Raw genomic sequence first — 24,088 nt, forward strand, 5'->3', positions numbered from 1 at the left:
CTACATTTTCCAGCTGTTTGATGTTAGCTTCTGTGTAGCTCAATTTCCTCATCTGTAAAATAAGGATAATGAAGACTTATTTCTTAGGGCTGTTATAAAAATAAAAGGAAGTGATATTTATAAAGCACTAGCACATAGTGAATGTTCAGTGTGTTTAACATCTTATATTAAAGTGGATGGCAAGGAAAGGATCCAGCAAAGCCACAGGGGTATTGAGGGAACCAGAGTTGCTATATGGAACAACAACAAAAAAACCTCATCATTGTATATTTCTAGCCAGATCAAAGGAATATATAAAGGCATTTTAAAATATTGTTTGAGGTACTTATAGCCATTTCAGGGGAGGGAATTCAGAGCCTTAATACAATCTGCCCTTGCTCCTTCTAACTCATTCACAAAAAAGTTGGAATGGTAGGTAGTGATGACCATAAATATATCTATTTTTTGTGTGCCTATTATATGCTAGGTACTTCAAATACATTAGTTCTCTAAAAGAAACTAAAAGAGATGAGGACATGGAAGCTTAGAGACTTGAAATTTCTCTAATTTGCACAGCATCTGTATCAGTACTTGATTCTCAAAATCCAGGTCCTTTCCCCATGGTATGCTGAAAATAAAATGTAGCGACTATTACTGATGATATGTAGGTATATTGATTGTATTTTAACATTTCTAAAGTTATTTACTCTGGCCAAGAACTTAATTTTGTAAGGTATTTATGAAGCATTATACATTCAAAATTGCTATATCAGAAATTAAGTAGGCCATACATATAATCCAATCTGGCTCCATTCAGCCATAAATAAAAAACCATTATTCTCTTTGTTCAGTATTCCAAGTGCTTCTGCCAACACGCTTTGCTCACTTAAAGTCTGTATAATAACACCATTGTAAACATAAACAAATGCTAACGTGTATATGCACAGATTAACCTTTTCTAGTCACTCCTTGTAATTTTCAAAACCACTGCTGAAGTTCCAGTGTGCATTAGCACATGCATCAACATGCCAAATCCTCCTGGCCTCGCTACGGTGCCAACTCCAGCCCAGCCTCAGCCCAAGCCTGCTTCACCTGAACCACACTCTGCCCTTCACCCAGAATCAGGGCCCTACAGCTTCAAGTTTAATGTCTGTGGCTGAATCTCAAACCTGAAGATTCTTTTGCCATTTCCAAGTGTATATCGCTTTTCTTCATTTAGTTGGCCTTCTGTAAGACCTTATGTGAATACGTCCTCTTCAGGCATGTTTTTTAGACTATGGGAGCTAGAAAGAAATGCAAAAGAAATTAACTTGCCTAAGGCATAGAAAAACCAAAAGATACCAGAAGCAGAAATGGTTGGCTCAAGTGTACATAGTCACACAATGAAGTCAGATATTCTTTTTATTAAGTATACACATCAAGTTTAAAGTTACTTGGGATTGTGTCTAATTCATCTGATTGTTTCCTAGCACAGGGCCTGACACATACTAAGCAGCTAATATTAGTTTATTGTTTATAAATATTGCAGTGAAATAATTAGATTGTAGGAAATAGTTGTATATAGTAGAATGCAACAAGGAGGAAAGATATGGTGACACCCTAGGACCAAATCAGGCATTTACCTTCCTTGGTGCTCTCTCTTCCCTTTCATAGCCCTTTGTTGCTGTGGATTGCAGTGGTCCATTTTCTTGTCTGCTGTTGCCCTACTTCTAGAACCTAGCATGTTTCTTACTCATAGCAAACACTCAAGAAATATTTGTTTAGTAAATAAATGAGAAGAAATAAAATGTTCCTACTCACTTATACATCACTGTTTTTGTTTATTTTTGTATTTTCCATCTCACCAGGCAGAAACTCACAGATAACTCATGATATCCTCATAGCATGAGGTTAGGCAAGTTGCAGGGGTCACATTAGAGTGTTGGTCACCCTCACTTATTCCTAGCTTCTTTCCTGCTACACCTCCCAACATGGCCGAGAAGTAGAACTCCCAGGTGTGGGGAGAAGAGCAAGGAGTCTCTAGGTGACAAGTTTCAGCCACTTGTGTGATCTCAAGCAAGGTACATGGTTCTCTGGGTCATATTTTCATCTGAGATATGAAGAGATTCAAACAGGTTCTTTCTTAATCTTCTTTCAGCTCTGATACTATGTGATTCTATGATTAAATGACCTGGATACCTGCCCCGTTGACAACTCATCTGAAAACTAGGACAAAACCATTAGCTTCCTGGTACCGCTGGCTTTATTTATGATCATCTTCTCTCTTTTTATAAGAATATCTCTGTCTTAGGCAGTTTGTGGGGACTTAAGCTTTTATTTACTGTAGCTGGTGGCTCCTATAAGCTGAGGCTTTGACAATATTTCACATTTATTTATCTGAGCCAGAGCTTAGGATCAGGTGGCAGCTAAGTCACTTAAGGTTATTCAAATGCACAGAAAATGTTGCTTAATAATTCAGAACCAGTTTTCTCTGTTTAGAGTATTAAGATTTTTTAAATCCTTCTAATTAGCCAATTCCAACAACAGTTTAAACAAGACAGGGAAAATCTGTCCCCTCTGAGAGGGCAACTGATGCAAACTTATTGTTAGCCCTTGCATCTGTGAGCAGGACTGACTGAGGTGAGAACCAGACAGCATGCAGAGCCAAGGGAGCTGCTCGGGTGACCTGCCGGTTGCATCACTGACAGGCTTTGCCTGCTGAGGGTGTGAGGCTAGGGGGAAATTGGTCTGGGGACGCAGCTCTTCCAGATTCCATTTCTTTCTGTTGATGGAGGCTTTAGGAAAGAGTGGATAGGCTCCATTCAGTCATTCAGTAGGCCAGTCTATCAGCAAACATGCATTGAACATGTTTCCAGCAGTATCCTAGGCTCCACGAATAGGTAGCCCTCAGAATTCAGTCTAACTCAAGAGGAAGACTCTGAACAAATAATTGCAAAATAACCTGAGATGCACAACAGACAACTCAGGATAAGAGTATAGCCAATCCTTTGACCTAGATGCTATAGGATCCTTTGCCTGATCAAAGTATAAGACTGCTGTTTTAGCAAAGGACAGGGTTACCATTGCCAGGTTATGCATTCCAGATTAAACCCTGACCTTGAGTCTGCCAGCAGATCTCAGCAGCCCCCTTGTCTGAGCAGCCTGATGTGAAACAGAGGTGTTAGTTTAGTAAATGTAAATTAGCCACACATGGGACAACAGAAGAGATGTATAAGAGAATGAATGTGAACATATATGGTTGCTGTGTGCCACAGTATGTGACCTAGTGAATGGGAGAAGAGGCCAGGTATGATATCTCTGTTAAAAATAGGAGAAAGATCAAATTAGGCTCTGTTGCTCAGGCTTGGTTTTGCAGAAAATGTAGCATTTGAACTGAGCCTTGAAGGATGTGTAGATTCGAACAGGTAGAATCGGGGGAGAAGAACAGGTAGAGGAGACAGCATAGCTGAGGTTTAAGGAGGAAAAACACAAGACATGTTTGGGAGTAACAAACTATTCTAACTGGCTAGAACCTAGGGTTTGTGAAGGAATAGTATTTAGAGACCAGAGCAGTAAAAAATATTGGGACCAAGCCTCCCTCGCCCTTTCAAAAAATTTATGCCTGAATTTCAGTTGACATGTTTTTCAAGAGAAAATATTTATTTTGCACTTACTCCTAAAATGTTGTTAAAATGAGCTTTATATTTTTCACTGTTTCATAATGATCTCGGATTTGATACCCAATGTGCATTTACTGAGAACATATTACACATGTTCTTTGCTTTGGTGCTAGGGATACAAAAACAGTAAAATACACAGTTCCTGCCTTTAAACCGTTTGGTGTTTTCCAGGAGACATTGTTGTAAAGTGTGAGGAAAACACACTGTGATGATGCTTATAGCAGCCAGTCTATAAGTTGGTGCAGGAGATGTCAACATCTTTGTTTAACAGGATGGAAACTCAAAGGAGGAAAAGTGACTTCTCTAAGATCATACAGACAGAAGCAGGATGCTAGGGTTAGGAGGCAGGTTTGCAGTCTCCCAGAGGGTGCTTATTTCCTGTGTCCCCTCTGCTCTGAGCCCTGACCCTCTGTGGACATGGGGCCTGAACTGATAGAAAACGAGCATGAAAAAAATCTTCAGCCACCTTTAAATACCACTTCCTTAGCATTCCCGTCTTCCTAAATACGTTTGTTTCTCATCGTGGTACTTTTCCTAGGAGTTTGAGAGTTTCTGGTAAACGTTTGGTATGGTACAGGTACCTGCTGGACCAACCTTCAAAGACAGCTGCTCTGTTCATGATTCTTGCCTTCCAATTTTATAAGCTTTTGGGCAGATGAAATGTAATATCAAAATAGCTCAGAAAGAGCCTTGGTAACATTTAAGATATTGAACGTGCTGCATCTGGTAACTAGAAAATTTAATGATCTCCTGCTGTTTTGGTAATTGGATAAGTAAATACATCAGAATAAATCACACCAGCAAGTCTTTTGTATGTCGTTAGGGACTCGGCTCTTTTAACTCCTGTTCAAAGCTCCAGCTCTTGAGCTGTGTTTGTGTGCAGAGCTACACATACACTGGCTTGCATGGCCCTGCCTGGGTATTAAAATGCATTCAAAATGCTCACTTTCTCCCTAGCCATTTTGCCTGAAGACTTACTGAGCATGCTATTCCAGATCTCTCTGCAGTGGGGGGAACATGTTTGTTCAGACGTTTAAACTATATATAGTAAGTCGTTTGAGCCCTCCATAGTTCTCCAAACTATCTTTCCAGCCGTGCCATCCATTATAGACCCACTGCGAACCTTGTCAGAAACAGCACCTATTGACCAGTTAGGAAAATGAGGACAAAGCAAAGAGGACTCTCTTGTTTCAGTAAGGACTCATTCAAGAACTTTTAAGTGGGAGAGTGACAAAGATCAGACCTTTTGTTTAACTCTCAAGTAGGAGTGTGAAGGAAAGAAACCTAGAGGGAAGTGGTTTATTGAGAGACTATTGGGGTGCTGGGTGATGTTGACCTATAGCTTACAGATGAAAAATATGGGTCTTACCTCATAAGAAATTAAATGACTTGCTCAATAGCATACATACAGCAACCAAGATTTAAAACCTGCCAGTATTTTTCTTACTGCCTCTCTAATTAGCCCTTAATCCATCCCTGGTAATACTGTAGGGCAGGCAGTGATCAAGATTTCTCAGAAGGCTTTTAAGTACAGTTAACAGTTCTAAACCTAATCAGTAAACAGGTATTTTCTTTTATTTATTTCTCAGTACCCTGTTCCAAACACAGCCATTAGTGTTGTGAACCAATTTATTTTTAAATCAGAGGCATCCTAGGAACCTTTTATAGAAGGACCTGGTTGCCTTCCACAGTATAGCCCTCTAAAAGTGAGGCATCTCCCCTAGATCAGTGCTTCCCAGCCTTTTTCAAGTCACCACACACACACTGAAAATGTTATTTGTATGCCTCACTGAAGTTACTATACTAGATTGCTCAGGACCAGAAGCAACCTAGCCCTGTAGCTTCCGACTGCCCCAAGGGATTAAAGGACCAATATTTTGGCACATCTGTAACTTCTGGGAGACAACCTTAGGTTGTCCCTTAGGGAAACAGAATCTCCCTAAGTTGCCCAGGCAGACCTTAGAAGTCCCGGCACACCAGTGGGATTAGTCTGCACTAAATTTCTCTTGCCGCACTACAGAATCTTCACTCATGAATTCGCCTGTCCTCCGTTTATGTTTCCAGGGACAGAGAGCTTGCAAACTGCTCTACAAAGCAGGACTCCCTTTTATGTACTTGAAATTGTGACTTTGAGATCCCACAAGAGAGTAATCTTAGGACCTGACTTCCCAAGATGTTCTTTATTCTTTTGTCCCTTTTTTTTTTTTTTTTTTTTTGGTATTGGGGATCGAACTTGGGTCCTTGTGCTTGCGCAGCAGGCAGCAAAACCACTGAGCTAAATCCCCGGCCCCTCTTTTGTCCTTTTTATGTGCATTCTGCATACTTGAATCTTCTCCTGCTTTTAGACCTAATTGGCTTTCCTCTCCCCACCCTTGTGAGAATCCCCTTATTACTTCTGAGCTATTCCCACCAACATTGTTATTTAATAGGACAGTGACCAAAGCAACTATCAAGGATACAGTGCAAGGAGAGGGTCACATTTTTTGTTTGGTGTCCAGGGCGTTCCTAACAGTATGAGGCCATTTTATGCTTTTTGTTGTTGTTGTTACCGGGGATCAAACTTGGGTCCTTACACCTGAGGCAAAACCACTGAGCTAAGTCTCCAGCCCGAGGCCATTTTAACACTAGTAACATTTTAAAGTTGGTGTGCTCATTGAACAGCCTGTCTAAAGGTATAGTCTGGGAGCAATGAATCCAGGTTTGATTCCAGGTTTACCATGAGTATTGAGCTTTTTGGGTAAGTTCTTCCCACTCACTGGGCTTTTCTATCCCCATGTGTTATACAGATGATTTCCAAGAACCCATTCAGTTCTGAAAGTCACTATGTCTGTGATAATTGAGGAACTAGATAAGTAAAATTTGCTCAAATGCCTAAGGTACTAACATATTCTATTATGGGGAAATGTATGTTTCAGGTACATGAAGGGAAAAGTCCTTCCAAACAAGGAACTTAGAATAAGTAGTCCAGTGCATGACTACAATACTAAAATCATCTAGTGTGGAAATTAAAAACATAGGCTTGGGGCCAGGGATTTAGCTCGGTGGTGCCACTGCCCGCTTCGCAAGCACAACGTCCTGAGTTCGATCCCTGGTACCAAAAAAAATAGGCTTGGGAGCCAAACCTAGTTTTATTTTCCTTTTTTTTTTTTTTTTTTTTTTTTTGGTACCAGGGATCGAACTTGGGTCCTTGTGCTTGGGAGGCAGACGGTGGAACCACTGAGCTAAATCCTCGGCCCCCAAACCTAGTTTTAAATCCTTGCTCTGCCACTTCCTGCCTGTACAATCTCAAACAGGTTATATAATCTCTCTGAACCTCTATTCCTCATTTTTTTGAAGTGGAGGGTTGATGTGCTTATAAAGTACAGAACAGACTTAGCATTTAATAAGCTATCAATAAATGTTAATCATATGTGAACACAATATTATAATGTGATAAAACAAAGAACAAAACAGGGCAGCTTAAAGACAGAATTTCTATCTCTTGTCACCTTAGTCTTCTCTCCTTTTGTTCTTTAACTCTTCTTTCATTTTCTTCTTTTTTTTTTTCCTTTTTAATTTAGTACTGGAGGTGGAATCCAGGGCCTCATGCATGCTAGGCAAGTGCTTTACCAGGAAGCTACTTCCCTATCCCTTTTTATTTTATATTTGAGACAGGGTCTCCCTAAGTCACCCAGGCAGACCTTGAAGTTGGTATCCTCTTGCTTGAGCCTGCTAAATAGCTGGGATTACAGGAATATATCACCACACCTGGCTTCGTTTTTCCCTTCAACCCACCTAAGAATAAGTAACCAAGGAAGGAAAATGTCCTTGGTACTCATTCTTTGTGGCCACAGACATCCAACCTCACTCTCTAGCATCCCAGTCATTCTGTCACAGTCCACTAGTGGAAAGAGGAGCATCCTATGCCCCAGTGAGACAGACTGGTCCAGTAACGACACAGGAACCTGAGGTGGAGATAAACCATAGAGTAGAACCATAGTGTGATCCTTCCAGATTGGAAGTTTCCTTTGGAATCATGTTAACACCTGCAGCAAAGGTAAAGAAGTTGGTAAGAGCTACAAATAGCATTATTGTGGTTGCTTAGTATTATTAATTATTTTTAATTATTGTTACTATTAATAATAAGAGCAATCCCTTGTGTTTGCAAAGAACTTTATATTTACCAAAACTTTTTACACCCTCACCTGCTCATGTGCTCTTAAATTGTCCTTCTGATACTTTGTGGATGTAACTGTTGTCTTTAGGAATTCCTAGTTTATCAAAAAAAAGTCAACAAGCTACCATTAGCATTGACAGTATCCATGGGGCCGGCGATTTAGCTCAGTGGTTTCGCGGCCTGCTGCGCAAGCGCAAGGACCCGAGTTTGATCCCCAGTACCCAAAAAAATATAAAATTAAAAAATAAAAAAGCATTGACAGTATCCAAAGACAGAATTTCGGGCCAGGGATTTAGCTCAGTGATTCCGGCGCCTGCCGCACAAGCACAAGGTCCTGAGTTCGATCCCCGGTACCAAAAAACAAAAACAGCAAAGACAGAATTCCTAGGGGAACATCAAAATTCTTACCACACTAGCGACATAAGCCATGGCACAGCTACAAACTACAGCTTTCCTTGTACCCAAGGAAAAGCCAGTCAATTGTGTTAACTGCGCCCTGTTTGGAAGTAGGATCAGAAATTGAGAAGGACAGGGCTGGGGATTTAGCTCAGTGGTTTGACCGCCTGCCTCGCAAGCTCAAGGACCCAAGTTCGATCCCCGGTACCAAAAAAAAAAAAAAAAAAAAAAAAAAACAGAAATTGAGAAGGACAGTGGCAGTACATTGGATACCAGTTGGAAATTCACAAACCTAGGTACAAATTCTGGCCTTATCTTTCCTAACTTTTGCAAGCTCTTTAACCATTTTTGACCTCCAAGAATTCATCTATAAAATGGAAGGAATAGGGCTGGGGATTTAGCTCAGTGGTCCCAGCTTGATCCCAGGTACCAAAACAACAACAACACCAAAGAAAAAAATGGAAGGAATAGGAGTATTTATCTCAGAATTATAACCATTTAATTAGATAATATATAGAATAACTACTGTAGCACTTGGCACTTAGAAAACACCAAGCAGGTTGTATCTCAGTGGTAGAGCACTTGCCTAGGATGCATGAGATTCAGTCCCTAGTACTACAAGAAAAAAGAAAAGCACCAAATAAGCTGAGCATGGTGGCACATCCTTGTAGTTCGAGCTGCACTAGATGCTGAAGCAGGAGAATCACTTGGTTCCATAAGTTCGAGGGCACCCTGGGCAAGATAGAAAGATGCCCATCTCATCAAAAAAAAGAAAAGAGGGCCAGGGATTTAGCTCACTAGTTTCACTGCCTGCTGCACCAGCACAAGGACCCAAGTTCGATCCCCAGTACCAAAAAAGAAAAAAGAAAAGAAAAGAAAAGAAAAATAGTAACCTTTTTTGTTAATGACATTAATAATTATTAGGCTTCTGATATTTAATATACATGTTTTTCTAGTACAGAAACTAGTATTGTAAGTTACACACATCATACCAAAAGACTAGTTGTTCTTCCAAATTCAAAGTGAATGCTGATCTCCAGCAAAAGCAGATACATTCAGCTTCACTATAATCTGGTTATTTACATAGGCCTTGGGCTGCCTCAGAGTAGAAAGCAGTCAGGATTTGAAGTGGGAAGACCTGGATTCAAGTGTGAACTCCAACAATTTCTACTTCTATAACCATGTATAAGTAATGTTCTTATTTGAGCTTTGATGTTCTCAACTGTAAAAATGAGGATAAATGGGTCCAGTATCTTAACATGGCTTTGAAATTTAGATAATACATATGAAAGTGCTTTGAGAGCCATAAAATAGTAGTAATCATTATTATACACACATTCTTCATTATGAAGTATATAATACATTCATTTTGTATTTAAATAATTTGCCTTTAAAGAAGCATCTCTAAGAATCAGATCTGGCTGGGATGTAGCTCAGTGGTACAGCACTTGCCTAGTATGTGTGAGGCTCTGGGTTCAGTCCCCAATACCACACGGCATAAGCTTTTATATTATAGATGGCAAATAGATTTGAAAATTGACTTAGTCTGTGACTTTTTCATCTTTTAATCAAGACCAAACAGACTTTGAAAAAAAGGGTTACGACCCTTGTATCATGTTATATCACATCGCAGTTGTTAAACGACACAATGCTCTAGGGGTGTTTGGGAACTTAGAGCCCTTTAAGAAACATCCTTTCACTTAACTAGTTCAAGACTAATTGAAAGATGTAAGAGCAATTGAAAGATAAACCTAGTGCTCAGGTAAGAATAAAAATATCACCTTTGTTATCAAAAAAGTTGATCAAAGATTCTGGTTTGGGATCTGCAACCAATGGATTTACTGATATATGTTCTACACTTAAGTTAGACTATCTACCCAGTTCTTGGTACAACTGGACACTGCAGGCCATTGTGCCATGTAACATGAGAACAGGCTGGCTCCAGAATAGGGAAAAGAAGGGGCTGAGCTCAGGATTTTTCTCCCTAACTCGCCAAGCAGTTAAGTCTCTTCTCACCCCAGTGTGAGAGATAGGGAGCATCCAGCAGTCCCCTCCATGCAGAAGCATGAGTATGAACTAAATCTCACCCCCAGTAGAATAGGAGTTACAGGCTTTATCTTATTGAATCCTCACAACTCTGGGAGAGAAAAACAGGCAATTGTACAAAGAAAGAAACAACCGGAAAATTCAGTAACTTGCCATGGTTATCAGACAGCTAGGAGGTTATAGCAGTGGAAATCAAAATCCCAGATAGTCCTCTCCAGATCATCCATTAACCATTCCAACTATCGAGTAGCTTAGACCATAGAAGTGACATCCATAACACTAACACTGAATTATACTAGCTTCCACATGTCATTCTCAGTGATGTTTGCTTCCACCCCTACACTAAGTCACCCAGTAGAGAAGAAAACTGGGGTCCTAAGCTTCCTGCTGATTTGGCTGAGATCTGGGGCTTGAACCCAAGTGTTTGGATTTCCAAAGCTCAACTGGAGTACAGTTGACTCCATTTAATTACTAACCTCCACATTTTTTAAAATGTAGAAATTAAAGCCTGAAAAATAAAACAACTTGTCCAAAGTCACACTGCTAGAGTCAAGCCTAGAACCTATAATTGTACTCCTTTATGTCCTGATAACATTAGATAGTATACAGCTTTGGTAGTCAGCAGACAGAACTCAGAGAAGGGAGAGCTTGCTGAAGGCTGAAAGTAAGGAGAGACTACAGACGCAGGGAGTCCACAACTGAAGGAGTGGATTTCCTCAAGTGTGGGGACATTTACTGTGGCCTGTCTGTGATGTAGATGGGACCTGTCTTTCACACTGGTAGGTGGGGAAGAGGACAAGGCTTTGTGTTCTATGTGTACCCCAGAAAAGATATAAAATTTCTGCCTGTGTGGTAAATGGTTGCCCCTGGAGGTCATGCCTGTGCTCACAGTGCTGCCAACACACAGTCTAGAAAGTAGGGAGGTTTGGTCATAGAGGCAAGCAGGCAATACTAGAGCAAATTTGACAGCAGTTTTTCCTGCCTTGAAGATGCTGAAATTTTCTAAGGTGCAGATTTTGTTCTAAAAGCTTCCCAGTTTTCAGAAAGCTTCCCAATTCCATACATTGAACCCAAAGGCTGTAACTCATGGAGAAAGAACCTTACCAAGTGGGGAGTTGTGGTGGAAATTATGGGGCACCACATTGGAAGCCCTGGGTTCTGATTCTGCTCTACCAACTGTGTATGTGGACATAGGTAAACCCAATCTCTGTGTCTTGTTTCCTAATACACAAAGTGAAGGCTGATTTCCAAGCACTCCTACAGTGTGTTTCCTCTATAAGCTGTCAGAATACAGTAGGAACATGAAAAGAGAGAAAAATCCAACCTAACATTTTTTCTAAATATAAAATATTAGATCCAGACTTTCTTTTCAAAACAAAAGCAATACCTCAGCAAAATTAAAGGATTGATCATAATACTTACCCCACATGGTTGAGTTAATGTGGCTTTTTTTTTTTTGGATACTGGGGATCAAACTCGGGACCATACACTTTCGAGGCAGGCGGCAGAACCACTGAGCTAAATCCCCAACCCTGAGTTAATGTTTTACAAATATTGCTGCTACTGTTTTTAGTATTACTCCACTTCTGCCCCCAGCATTAAGTAGTTCCCAGCATTAAGTGGTAGTATACTTATGCTCACGTAAAAGAAAAAAGTTGAAAGGTAGATGTAAAGACTCTTAAAACAGAAGTCAAGACTCTATGATAGCATACTACATCTGCCATTAATCAGCTGTATGACCTGGGTCAAGTCACTTGACCTCTCTGAACCTTATGTCACCCTCATGTAAATGAAGGGCTTGGACTATTTGACATTTAAAGAACTTTTTACCCTAACATTCTGGAAGCCACAGTGTGGCCTACTATGAGAATCTATCACCTTAATTCACATTTTTCTCAACAGCAATGTTTTAGGAAAAGGAACTGAAGCCCAGAGAAGTAGCAAAAATAAAATGTGTCTGAAATTTTAAACTGCTGAAAAAATTAATCTAGAAAAGAATAGCTCTGTTTGACAAAAAATATGTCCCATTTTTTGCTAACATACACATTTCACAAAACCAACTTGCTAAAATATTATTTTAATGAGAAAATATACCCATTCAGGTTTCCTAAGTACAATGAAGAAAATGTCAAAATGGTTGACTTACCTCTTCTAACTGTAGACAAAGTCAAACTATACCTCTTATCTGAGAACACACCTTATCCCCCAGGAGTCCCAAAGGGTGGGTTTCTCTGTTGATTTAGAGAGTCAATAATTCAGTAAAGTCCCAAGTAAATGGCAAAACAGAAGCTCAGATTGGGTTTTTGTATTCGTATTTTATAAACATTTAAGGATTTTTTTTATGACCCTTGACCTTTTGCCATTCTTCAAGTGAAGATCTTATATCCTACAAGCTTGGTTAGAAATAAATTCAGGGTCATTTCATCCAACTTATTTCTTTCAGCAGTGGATCCTACTCTGAACAACTCTGGCAATATAATCTAGTAGTTAAGTGAATTCCAAAGCTAAAGAACCTTAATTCACATTCTGGCTCTGCCCTTAATAGCTTTGAGACCCTAAACAAGTTACTTATTCTGTTCCATGATTCAATTTCCTCAACCATAAAATCAGGATAATAATTGTATCCACCTCAAATTACCTACCTCAGTAGTATTAAGAAAATTAAATTATCTTATAAACATAAAGTGCTTCAAGGAATGACCAGTACAAAATAAATGCTCAATAAATGATAACAGTCATCATCTGCAAATATCCCCCTATTTGAATGCTTCTGGGAACAGTAGAGTGTTCACTTACCCCTCCCCTCCCTAAAGTAGGCTGTCACCATGTTGGCCAAGAACATTCTGGTTATAAAGAGCTTTGGAGTTAGGCCGACCTGAGCATGAAACTTTACTCTCTGTGACAATAGGCAGATAACCTTGGATACCTCATCTGTAGAATGACAATACTACCTATTTTGCTGGGCTGTTGTGAGGACTACTTAAGGTATTATATATAAAGTATAGAAAGGACTCTGCATGGTTCCACTTCCATGGGAGGAGCTCACTAAATAATGATTGCAGCTATGGTAATGATGACTGAAGAACAAGAAGAAAATTACGGAGGAAAAAGAAGTACTAGTAGCCCATCAGCAGCTGCTACTGCCTGTTTAAAATGTCCTGTGCCCAGCTGAGTTCTGCTTTCCTGTAATTTTACCTCACAAGTCCTAGCTTTACCCACTGAAGCTGCACAGAACACATCTGTTCTTTTCTACTTGCCAGCCTAAAAATTTTTCTCCCCGCCCCCCCCCAGTACTGGGGATCAAACTCAGGGCCTTGTGCTTGCCAGGCAGGTGCGGTGCCACTGAGCTACATCCCCTGTCCTCAGCCTAAAGATTTTCAAAGAATGTTGGCACAGCTTTCGCTCCAGGTGGTTCTGTTCTTCAGCTGGTTCAGCTATATTTTAGGCTCCTCCTTACCAGGAGGTTCCTCCTAGCATGTTCCATGCCCTTCTTGAGAGGGACCCTGAGCACTGCAGAGTAGTTTCACAGTATGGCCATTATCTTACTGGGGAGGAGCATGGTGTCCTACATCCCCTTTGTTTCCCCTCAGTCAGTTTGTCCAAGCCAGGTAAAGAGAATGGAAACAGAGATTGCCCTTGTTTGCTTTGAAATTCCTATCCATAATGACCTTCAAAGAAAAAAACTGCTTGATCTGGGGCAGCAGAGGGAATGCCTCAACTAAGCCATGATCACTTTGAAGCAGTCCATTCGTGCCACAGCCCACTGCAGCTATAGAGGGGGTCTCCAAAGATGGAGGCGTTACCAGTCAGGGAAAGGGCAGTATCCTACTGGACAGTGGGATAGAAGCAAAGGCAACCTGGCGCCTGGGCTCCAGAAGGCCTTGGAGATGAAGCTTCAGCTTGGCAGTTAGAGAATGGGGTCCCTACCCCAGAAACGCCCCAGCCAGTGTGGTTACCACCTTCTGAGCACTTACTGACTCCAGAGGCTTCACCGACATTCTGTTTCACCATCACAACAACGTAGAAAGGAGAAACGATGATTTCCATTTTACAGCTAGTAAAAGAGGCTCTTTAGAGGTCCTATAGGTGGTAAATGGCAGACCTAGGATTTTGATCTGGGTTTGCTTCACTGTTTTTAATCATTGTGCTGCACAGACAGACCCATCCTAACCATATAGCCTTAAACAGGTGGCAACCTCTTGAGCCTCCTCATTGGCTCAGCTCCCACAACCTTGCACAGCTATTGTATGGAATAAATGAAATCATATATTTAAAGTGCTTCAGGGCTGGGGATTTAGCTCAGTGGTTCTGCTGCCTGCCCTGCAAGCTCAAGAACCCGAGTTCGATTCCTGGTACCAAAAAAAAAAAAACTATCATAAAGTGCCTGGGGTTTAATAGATGCCCAAGAAATTTTTGTTTCCTCCTTCCCAGATCCCACCTCTTCCCCTCAAAGTGACTGGAGAAAATCACTTCACTTTTCTCATTTGTTTTCTCATGTGAAAACTGGGTGCAGTTGATGGATCTCTAACCTTGCATCTTGAGGGCCCAGCAGGGTGCACCACAGTCCTCAATGCCCCAGCTTCTTTTTCTTGCCAGCATACTTTCCTGCCTGTACTCACAGCTCTGGCACTATTATGGTTTTGGTTTCTCCCAGCAAACATCATATTTACAAACCACAAATAACAAAGTAGAAGATGCCGGAAGAGCTCTGGCATGTTAATTAAGAACAATAGCAGAAGCAGCTGGGCACAAAATGCCAAAGAGTCAGAAGCAGAGGCAGCGGAGCTCAGTTTGTTGACAGAAGCCAGTGCAGTATTGTACATTAATTGGGGAAGTGGGTAAACATTTGCCAGCAGCTTGCCCCCCAGTGGATTGCAAGACAGACAGCAGCATGGGCCCTCCCCACTGTCTTGCCTGTCCATCTGCCCATAACCCAAGAGATACTAATAGAGCCAGCCTTGCCCTGGGTTCCTTGAAAGCAAAGAGGATTCTGAGGGTGGATGTGTCTGCTTAATGACCCTCCTGGGCATACCAGGTTTCCACCTGAATACAAAGATAGTGTTCCCCCTTCAGCTTGCCAGCCCATCTGTGACACCCAGCCTTGGCCCCCAGGGCCTCCCCTTCTCTCTAGCAGAAGATGACAGCTAGGAGCGGCTTGAGTTGAGCAGAAGACAAGATTGTCTGCACAGGTAGTATCTGCAGTCTTTCCCGGGGGCCCAGAATTCCTGACGGTACCAGGGCAGCAGCCTTGGGACTGACTAGAGCCTGCCTGTCCTTCCATCATACACTTCAAGCTGCCCATTTGTCTGTTGGTCCGTCCACCTTTATAGTTGCTGTCACTCATAGCAGCCATTGTTGACACCTACTCTGTGCCAGACACTGTGCTAATTGTTTTATTTTCTCGTTTAATCTTCACATCATCTCTGCAAGGTTGATACTAATTCCAAAGCCATAACACTGAGAGCCAAGACAACAGAGATTTAAACCAGTTTTTCTAATTCTCAGCCTGTGTCCTTTCCACTAACTAGTATTTCTCTACTTTTAAAATTCATGACCCTTTTTGGTAACAGGAAAATTTTATTTCTTTCTCTCACTCTCAGATTCAGAAAACTTTCCTGTCCCATCCCTGCTACTAGCCTAGGAAGGCATAAACCTAATTTAGGATCCCTGTAGTATAACCATGATGCCAAGAAGATTTTGTCTAGCTTTACTTTCAGTAGTTCACATTTTTTATTTCTAAAACAAAGTTGTATTATGATGTAGATTTATTTTTTTCAAATTAAATATATACCCAGCTTGTGATATGTCTGTGCTTACCAAGGAAGATAGTCCTTTCATTGTGGGTATGGTGGCATGCTCATTCTACAATTTACCACAGGTAGTGCTTATGGGAGGAAGACTTAGCTCTTGTCCCACCAAAGGCCTAGCTGCTCCACCAGTCAGAACAGGCCCTCTCTACTCTCAGGAGTTAAACAAGCAGAGGTCCCCAGGAATGCTATTCAGCTATGCATCTACCATTTTCCCTAAGGGCACAGGAGAAGGTGGAGTCTCCAGAACCTGGCTTTGGGCTGGGGGTATAGCTCAGTGTTAGAGTGCTTGCCTAGGATGGATGGATGGATGGATGGTTGGATGGATGGATGGATGGAAAGAGAGATGGGCGGGAAGGAAGAGAAAGAAAGAAAAGGAAAGGAACACTGTGGAAATCAGTATGGAGATACCTCAAAGAACTAGGACTGGAAGTACCATTTGACCCAGCTATTCCCCTGCTGGGTATCTTCCTCAAAGAATTAAAAGAATCATAACACAGTGATATGTGCACCCATGTTCATAGCAGCACAATTTGTAATAGCTAAAACTTGGAAGGAACCTAATTGCCCATCAACTGGAGACTGGATAAAGAAAATGTGGGGGTTTTTTTTCTAAAATGGAGTACTACTCAGCCATAAAAAATGAAAAATTAGAGACATTTATAGCTAAATGGATGCACATTGAGGCGATACTTTTAAATGAAATAAGGCACACATGTATAAATACCAAATAGTTTCTCTAGTGTGAGAAGCTGAAAGTGTAAATAAGGACTAAAAGGTATAATAGATAATGTGAAATAGGAAGAAAAGGGGCAAAGGGGAAGTGGGAGGGGTAGGGGAAAGGAAAGAAGGGAATGGAATTAATATGAGAAAATGAAAAAATGGAAACAAAGTCTTTGTAAATAGAGAGGGAGGGCAGGGGAAGGGGAAAAAAATAAGAACCAAGAGAGATTATGTAAAGGTGCAAATTTCCAATGATGAATGTCATTATGTTGTATACCTAAAATGTACCAATAAAAATTATTTTAAAAAAGAAAGAAGGAAAGGAAAAGAGAAAGAGAAGGAAAAGAACCTATGCCTTGAGGTCAGTGCTAGTTCCTCCACTAAACTGAAGTCCCTGGCTTCCTCATAAAATAGGAATAGTAACATGTGCATCACAGTTATCATGACGGTCAAACAAGATCATGTGAAAATGCTTGTGCCAGTGCGTAGTAGGCTCAACATTAGTGTGCCTAGAGGGAATGTCTTGTTGAAGAAACCATTTTACAGTCTTTTGAATATATGTTTTCTTTCTTTCAGGTCACTCAGCTAGATCCCAATAAATCATTATTGGAAGTAAAGTTGTTCCCTCAAGAAACCCTTTTCCTTGAAGCAAAAGAGTAAACACAGCTCAGTGGTGGAACCAGCCATTCCTTGACAAGCCAGAGGCCTGCATCAAGAGATAGGCTCTTCGCCAACCCACCCACACGCTCGTCTCACTCAATTCAGTGTCACACTTCTGCCTCTTGCAAGATTGCTGGAAAAAAAGTAATAATAAACATAGCTACTTAAAATTTCCCATCCATGAGTGTATGTTCCCAGCCCTCATACAGAGAACTACAACTCTGCATCTCCCCCCACCTCCTGCCCTTTGCCCTCATCCAGTGACTAATGTACTGTTCAAGTGTGAGTGATCATTAGAAGTTTTACCTCCTCGGCACCCATTTTTTTCCCCACAGTATCTAGGACAGTTCTGTCTGTCCTATGACAGGATGCTATGTATTTGATATGTCTCATTGAGCTAGGGCTCACACCTCTGCCTTTTTATTTTCACAAATGGATTTCTACTTTGTCACCTAATTTTAAGAGGCTGAAGGAAACATCAAATGGGACATTCTTGACATGGAGATTAAACATTGTAGGAAAAAAAAGTTACCATTTTCGTTGGTACTTTCTGACTTCGTTACTGAAGTGTAAGGTTTTATTTGAGGGCTGCTGTGACATATATGTAAGGTATTTATTTACTGCTGCTGCCTTGGGTCTTCAGGTCTCATCTAGGAGGTATTGGTGTTTCGCTGCAGCATGAGAACCTGCTTGCATACACAGTGTGAATGTTGAGGCAGTGTGCAGAGGATACTAGTACCAAGACTTTAGTATCTGACCCAGCTGTGGGGAGCTGCTGTTGAGTTTGCATCTGGGCAGTTGAACCTCATAGATACTAGCTTCCACCTTACTGGTCCATTACTGTCCACTGAACACAATTTCTTCTTTTCTGTCCCTTTACTCCTTACATGCCAGACCTTGTCACTGGATGTTTTAAGTACCTTGTCTGTTGTCAAATCTGATCAGTTACTCCACCAGCTCTCCTGTAATAAGGAACTTGCCCTACTATTTCATTCTTTTAATGTTTTAATATTAGGTATTAATTATATATTATTAATATTAGATATTAGCTATGTGGGGTAATTCATGGGAACGTTGTTTATACCTTCACAGTGACTTCCTTTTAGTCTTGGAATGTTCTCCATAGCTATTTTTTTGTCACTTTGGTCTTCATTCTAGCCGTTGAGATCCCAGTTGTGACATTTTGTACTTGCACAAGACAGTATGAGCGCTAAGTTTAACCAAAGCTGGGGATATGCCTGGTCATTCTCTCTCCTGAAGTGGGTGTTGGCCAGAAAAATTCTACCTTGTTTCTATTCTCCGATGCTCCGCCAGGAACCTCCTCTGGAAACTCTCTTAAAAAGATGTGTTCCTATGTCAGGCATGGTGGCACATGCCTTTAATTGTAGAAGGCTGAGGCAGGAAGATCACCATGAGTATGAGGCCACCCTGGGCTACCTAATGAGTTCAAGGCCATCCTGAACTACATAGTGAAGCCCTGTCAAAAAAACAAAAGGAGGGCGGGAGGGAGGGAGGGGGAGGGAGGGAGAGAAAGAGAGAGAGAGAGAAAGAAAGAAAGAAAGAAAGAGAAAGAAAGAAAAGAAAAAGGGAAAGACAGAGGGAGGAAGAAAGGGACGGAGAGAGGGAGGAAAGAAGAAAAGAAAAAAGAAAAGGAGGGTTCCTAGCAGACTTGTTATTGATTTGCCTACATATGAGATTTTCTGTGGCTCCAGAGGTCTCTCAAAAAAAACTGAAAGGAAGCCCTCTGAGGGGAGGTTCACCTAAGCACTTCCTCTCCAGGTCTTCTCCTTCCCTCCTAACCTAATGGCTCCACTAGATGGTCATTTCAGTGCTGTAGATATACCAGGGCAGCAGCTCTTCTTTCTCCCAGTAGACCTTGTTCTATAGCTGTTGTGGAGAAACCATGGCAAGTCAAGTCTGTACTCATGAGCAGCAGCCAGGGACCAGAAGGGGTATGAGAGAAGGCTCCTGAATTAACTTTAACCCGTTCTGTCTCATTTGGGTTTGACTTAATTATATTGTTTCTCCCCACTCCCCTTCACCTGTATATTCCAACAAGAGACTTTACTCTGAAACCAACTTTATAAAAGTTACTGTAACTTGACTGTGTATGAACTTGACACACTCTTTTTTAACCCTGTCTTGGAAAGTTCTCAGACTGGCCTGTTCAATCCCGGGAGCTCTCAGCTTGGCCCCATAGCTGGGAAAGACCTCAGCTAATTGTCACTATTTACTCATGACATTTTGGCCTTATTGAGCTCCAGAATAGGAGGCCAACACAATTTTACACTTTTTCATGCAAGCCAACATTGAAATGCTAATTCACCACAGAATTAGCTGTGTCCTCTAGTTCTTCCTCCTAACCTTCAGCTTCCTTGGGCTGCATATTCCAGCCTCCAGATGAGAAAGTGAGTCAGTCAGAATATTTGCTAGGCATTCTTTCCCAGCTGTTTACAGTGAGCTTTGGGGCTCCTTGTCCTCCCATCATCCCAAGTTCACTACGTAGTGTTCTTGGATTACCAGTTGTATGTTTGGAGAATTCGTCTGAAAGTTAAAGGAAGTATTGCCAACTTCCCATTCCCTTTCAGAAAGTGCAGTTTTTTGGAGACTTCTGGTTTGGGAGATTGCCATGCTCTGGCACTATTATTGTATGGGACATGCAGGTATTCATCTCTAAATTGGAAGCATCCAAAGTCTGAGTTGGATTAAAGTATTTTTTATGCAGTCTTTTTAATATAGGTGAAAAGATTTAAGCCTGTATCAATTTTGCTTATTAGTGAGTTATAAACAGGTATACATTTGTAGTGGCATTAAAAATGCCACTCCCAAAAGCTAGACAAAGACCTGAGTGTGCTGATCAGTGGGATGGATTTTTAAAAGGTTTCAGAGGTCTGGCAAGTTTTGGCCAAAGCACAAAACATTTTCATTTGGATATGGAAGAGGGTCTTAGCTCCATTAGCAACACCACTGATTGGTGGTGGACACTTCCACCTGTCCCCTCGGCCTCTCAGCTGCCAATCCTGGACCCCATAGGTGGCTGGCACATGGAGGAGTCCTCAGTTCAGTCCAGGAGAAAGTCACATAGTCCAGAATAAAACTCACGGTTTTTGTAACCCTTTCACATTGATTTTCTCATTTGATTGCTTTTAAAGTTCTAGGAAGAAGGGAAATCTTCATACACATTCACACTCCAGACCCTAGTGTCTTCTAGTTTTAACCTTGATTCTGCCACTCGCATTATCAGATTCTCAGTGGGATCCACTGACAAACAATTGAAGAACCACCGTTTACCATTTACATTGTAAAAACAACATCAGAACATTTGGGAAGTTGAACCCACTCATTCTTTTTATTAAGCCATATTTTTATATAAAAGAAACTTCCCAAAGAGTAAAGTGAAATCAGTAGGCTTTCTTGCCTTGAACCTTCCTCTGCACTTGTTACTTCTCCCTTGGCCCAGTCTGCTTTGGAGACTAACCCTTAACACCAACAGCCATACAGCTCCTCTCAGCTACCTTTGAAAGTTTGGTCCCGAAGGAACATCAAAAGAGACTTGATCTCCAGTCTTCATTATTTTAACTCTTACTTTTCACACCATCGGTTATCTGTGGCTCTTAGTTCTGAGAGGTGGTACAATGTATGACTAAGTACCCAGCCTCTGGAGCCATCTTGCCTGGGTTCAAGTCATGCCTTCACTTGCTAGCAGTATGCCCTGGGGAAGTCACTTCACCTTCCTGTGCCTCAGCCTTTCCACTATAACAGTACCTGGTTGATGAGGTCTTAGGAAAAGTAGATGAATGAATGTACAGAAGCTATTATCAGTCCTGCAAACTCATGTGGGATATAATGGGAAAGGGTGACAACAGCAGTGAGAAGGAGCAGTTATGGGGGAGAATACAGAAGACATGGAAGATAGAAGTCCAGGCATACCACTGTAGGACTCGGAAAGAGTCCAAAAGCCCTGCTGAGCATTTAGGATGTGCCCACACTTTTCCTGAGCATTACAGACCTTTCCTCAAGTAGCCTCACAACAGCCCCGTGCTCTTGATCCTCTTAAGAGGCAGCAGGCTCAAAGGTGAAGCAATTGGCCCAAGGTCCACAGCTAATATACAGAAGAGCAGTTTCAGACCTAGACCTTTGTCTCCAAAGCCCCTGCTGTGTTTCTAAGAAAATACAACATATTATCAAGACATTTCAAATAATAATTGCAATATAATAAATTTTAAATAGTGGATGCTAAGAGCAGTAAAGCTGCATTTTTATTTAAAATTCTGCTCCCCAATATGTTCCCCAAGAGTTCTTGGTGCTCCTGTTGCATAGAAATGTGTCAGGAGCCAAAATTCAACCAATGCCTTTTATTTTTTAAGTGTATTCAATGATTTAATATCTCCAAAATCCATTCCCTACTCCTTCATCCTTTATCCCATTACCATTTCTTCCCCTCAGGCCTTTAGTCTCACCAGGATTATAAAACCATGTCCTAGTTGTTTTCCATTTCTCCATGCCCTTCTTTTCTACACCATTCTCCACAATCCTACCACAATGAGCTCTCAACACCTGCCTTATGGTGCCATACTCCCCACCCCACTCTTGGCCCCCTTTGATCTTATCAAAGCTTCCCTTTGCCCTCCAAATACTCCCTCTCTCCCTGCATCTTCATCTCCAGCAGCATCCTCCACAAAGCCTGAGCTACCCACAGTTTCCTGAGTGTGCTGGCTTCTTACCTTTGGCCATGCATACTATTCTCTCTGCCCCTGTGGACTTCCACCACCCACCCTGCATTCTCAGTTTAGGCTTCTGAGATGTTTCCTTTACTATGCTATCCCCAAATGCAACACCCCCCGCCTCTGGGTTCTATAGATGCCTGTGCCATGACTCTTCAGCCCCATGCTGCCCTTTCCATAACAGGATCACTCTGAACTGTGACTCTCAGCTCCCATGTCCCACCCCACACCCCATGCTCTGAGCCCCTAAAATGGTCTGAGTCACTTCATATTCTCAAGTCCTACCTAGCACAATGACTACTGGATAATAAGCATACAGTAAACTTGAATTTGTTAACTGAATTTGAACACAGATACTGGTATCCAAGTACCAGTAAGTGCTAAGTACTTCCATCTCTAACCTCCGACTCATCTGAGAACAGATCTTAATCACCTCTTTATTTCCAGAGCCACCCCAGGGTCTGGCACATAACACCCATGCATCCAGTGGTTACTGACGCAGTTAATTAATTGGAATTGGAAGAAAACCAACTGGAGTTGCTGAGGAATGAAAAAGGAGTAAAAAAATTGGTGTTGATTCTAAAGGTATGCCCCGTAGAATAGTAGGGGCTTTATAAGGCCTGACCCTACCACCCTCAGAATGACTGTAAGGTCACCACTATTATCATCCTTATTTTACAACTAAGAAACCTAAGTTCAGAGAGACAAAGTCACATCCAGGAGTCACATAGCTAGTAGGAGAGGCACTGGGCTTCTCTGGATCTTCACCCTGCTCATGCCTACTGCTCTTCCTCTTCGATAACCACCGCCCGCCAAGCCAGTTTACTAGTATGTCTTTTTGTTTTTTAGTAGTACATGTTTGCAGTACATAATGATAAGTAGCAATCAATAATAAACATTCCCACACACTCCCCTCACCTAGCCTTTCAGGGTACTGTACTTGCCTAGATTTCTTTCTCGCCCTCTGAAGGATCCCTCTGTCTTTCATGCAGGTTCTTCTGCCTGCCTGCTAAATGTCAGAAGCCTCTGAGTTCTTTCCTTACCCTCTGCACTTCTTTCAAAATCTCCATAGATAACAATTTGTACTTCAAGGCTCGCTCAGAACTTTCATAAAACATAAACTCCATGAGAGTAGAGTCAATTTGATTTGTCAGTTTATCCCTCAGCACAGGCCTGGCGCTATGTAAGTGGCGTGCTAAGTATCTGTTGATAGGAGAATGAACACTTCATGCTCATTGTATAACAGGCATTATGAGATTTATTTCTGTTAGCCCATTTGCTCCTCACAGCAACCTTATGAAGTATGAGCTAGTGTTTTCCTCACTTTACTGGTGAGCAAACTAAGGCCCAGAAGGTTAGGTAATCTGCTCAAGGTCACACAGCTAGCAAACCAAGCAGCCAGGACTAACACGTGGGCCATTTGGCTCCAGAGTTCACGCCAGTGTCACTACACTGCACTACTTTGGCAGGAACCCCAGGACAAGTGAAAGTCCTCTTCCTAGGCCTCTTCCCTGTGCTTTCCCAGTTATTACATTATTGTGATTTTTTTGTACAGAAGTCTCTCTCACTGGCCTGTGGCAAGACCACTCCCTCGGGACTTAGCACAGAGCACAGATAGTAACTGAATGAAAGAACCACAGAACTATTATCACTGTTTCATACTATCACTGTTTCATACATTCATAAACTGAGGCCTATAGAGGTTAAGTAACTTGTACACTCTCATAGCTACTATGTCACATACCTATGACCCATGCTTGGGTGTATCATCAAAGCAGATATTTTTTCCATCATGTGTTTCAGCAGACCAGGGTTGAGTGCTATGTAAGCATCCTTTGCCATATGGAGATTGAGTTCACTTTGATTTATTCATTCATCCTGGAAACCTTTTGTTAAACACTGTGCTCAGCCTCTACCCTTGACCCAGGACTCCAAGCT

The 24,088-nt window shown here is 41.5% G+C and overlaps 1 protein-coding gene across 6 annotated transcripts in view; it reads left to right on the plus strand.

Moving 5' to 3' along the window:
* Faf1 (Fas associated factor 1) overlaps positions 1–17,596 on the plus strand; it is a 481,980-nt gene extending 464,384 nt beyond the window's left edge. For all 6 annotated transcript variants that reach the window (XM_004869274.3, XM_087214744.1, XM_021247907.2 and 3 more), the window contains one exon: positions 17,343–17,596. In XM_004869274.3, coding sequence (XP_004869331.1) covers positions 17,343–17,426 — 84 coding nt within the window. In that variant the 3' untranslated portion in view covers positions 17,427–17,596. The remainder of the gene's footprint in view (positions 1–17,342) is intronic.
* Positions 17,597–24,088: the final 6,492 nt, after the last annotated feature.

This window comes from Heterocephalus glaber, unplaced genomic scaffold, assembly GCF_053883595.1.
Source record: "Heterocephalus glaber isolate CG9 unplaced genomic scaffold, H.glaber_assembly_v1.0 deba00001451, whole genome shotgun sequence".
Classification (NCBI taxonomy): Eukaryota; Metazoa; Chordata; class Mammalia; order Rodentia; family Bathyergidae; genus Heterocephalus; species Heterocephalus glaber.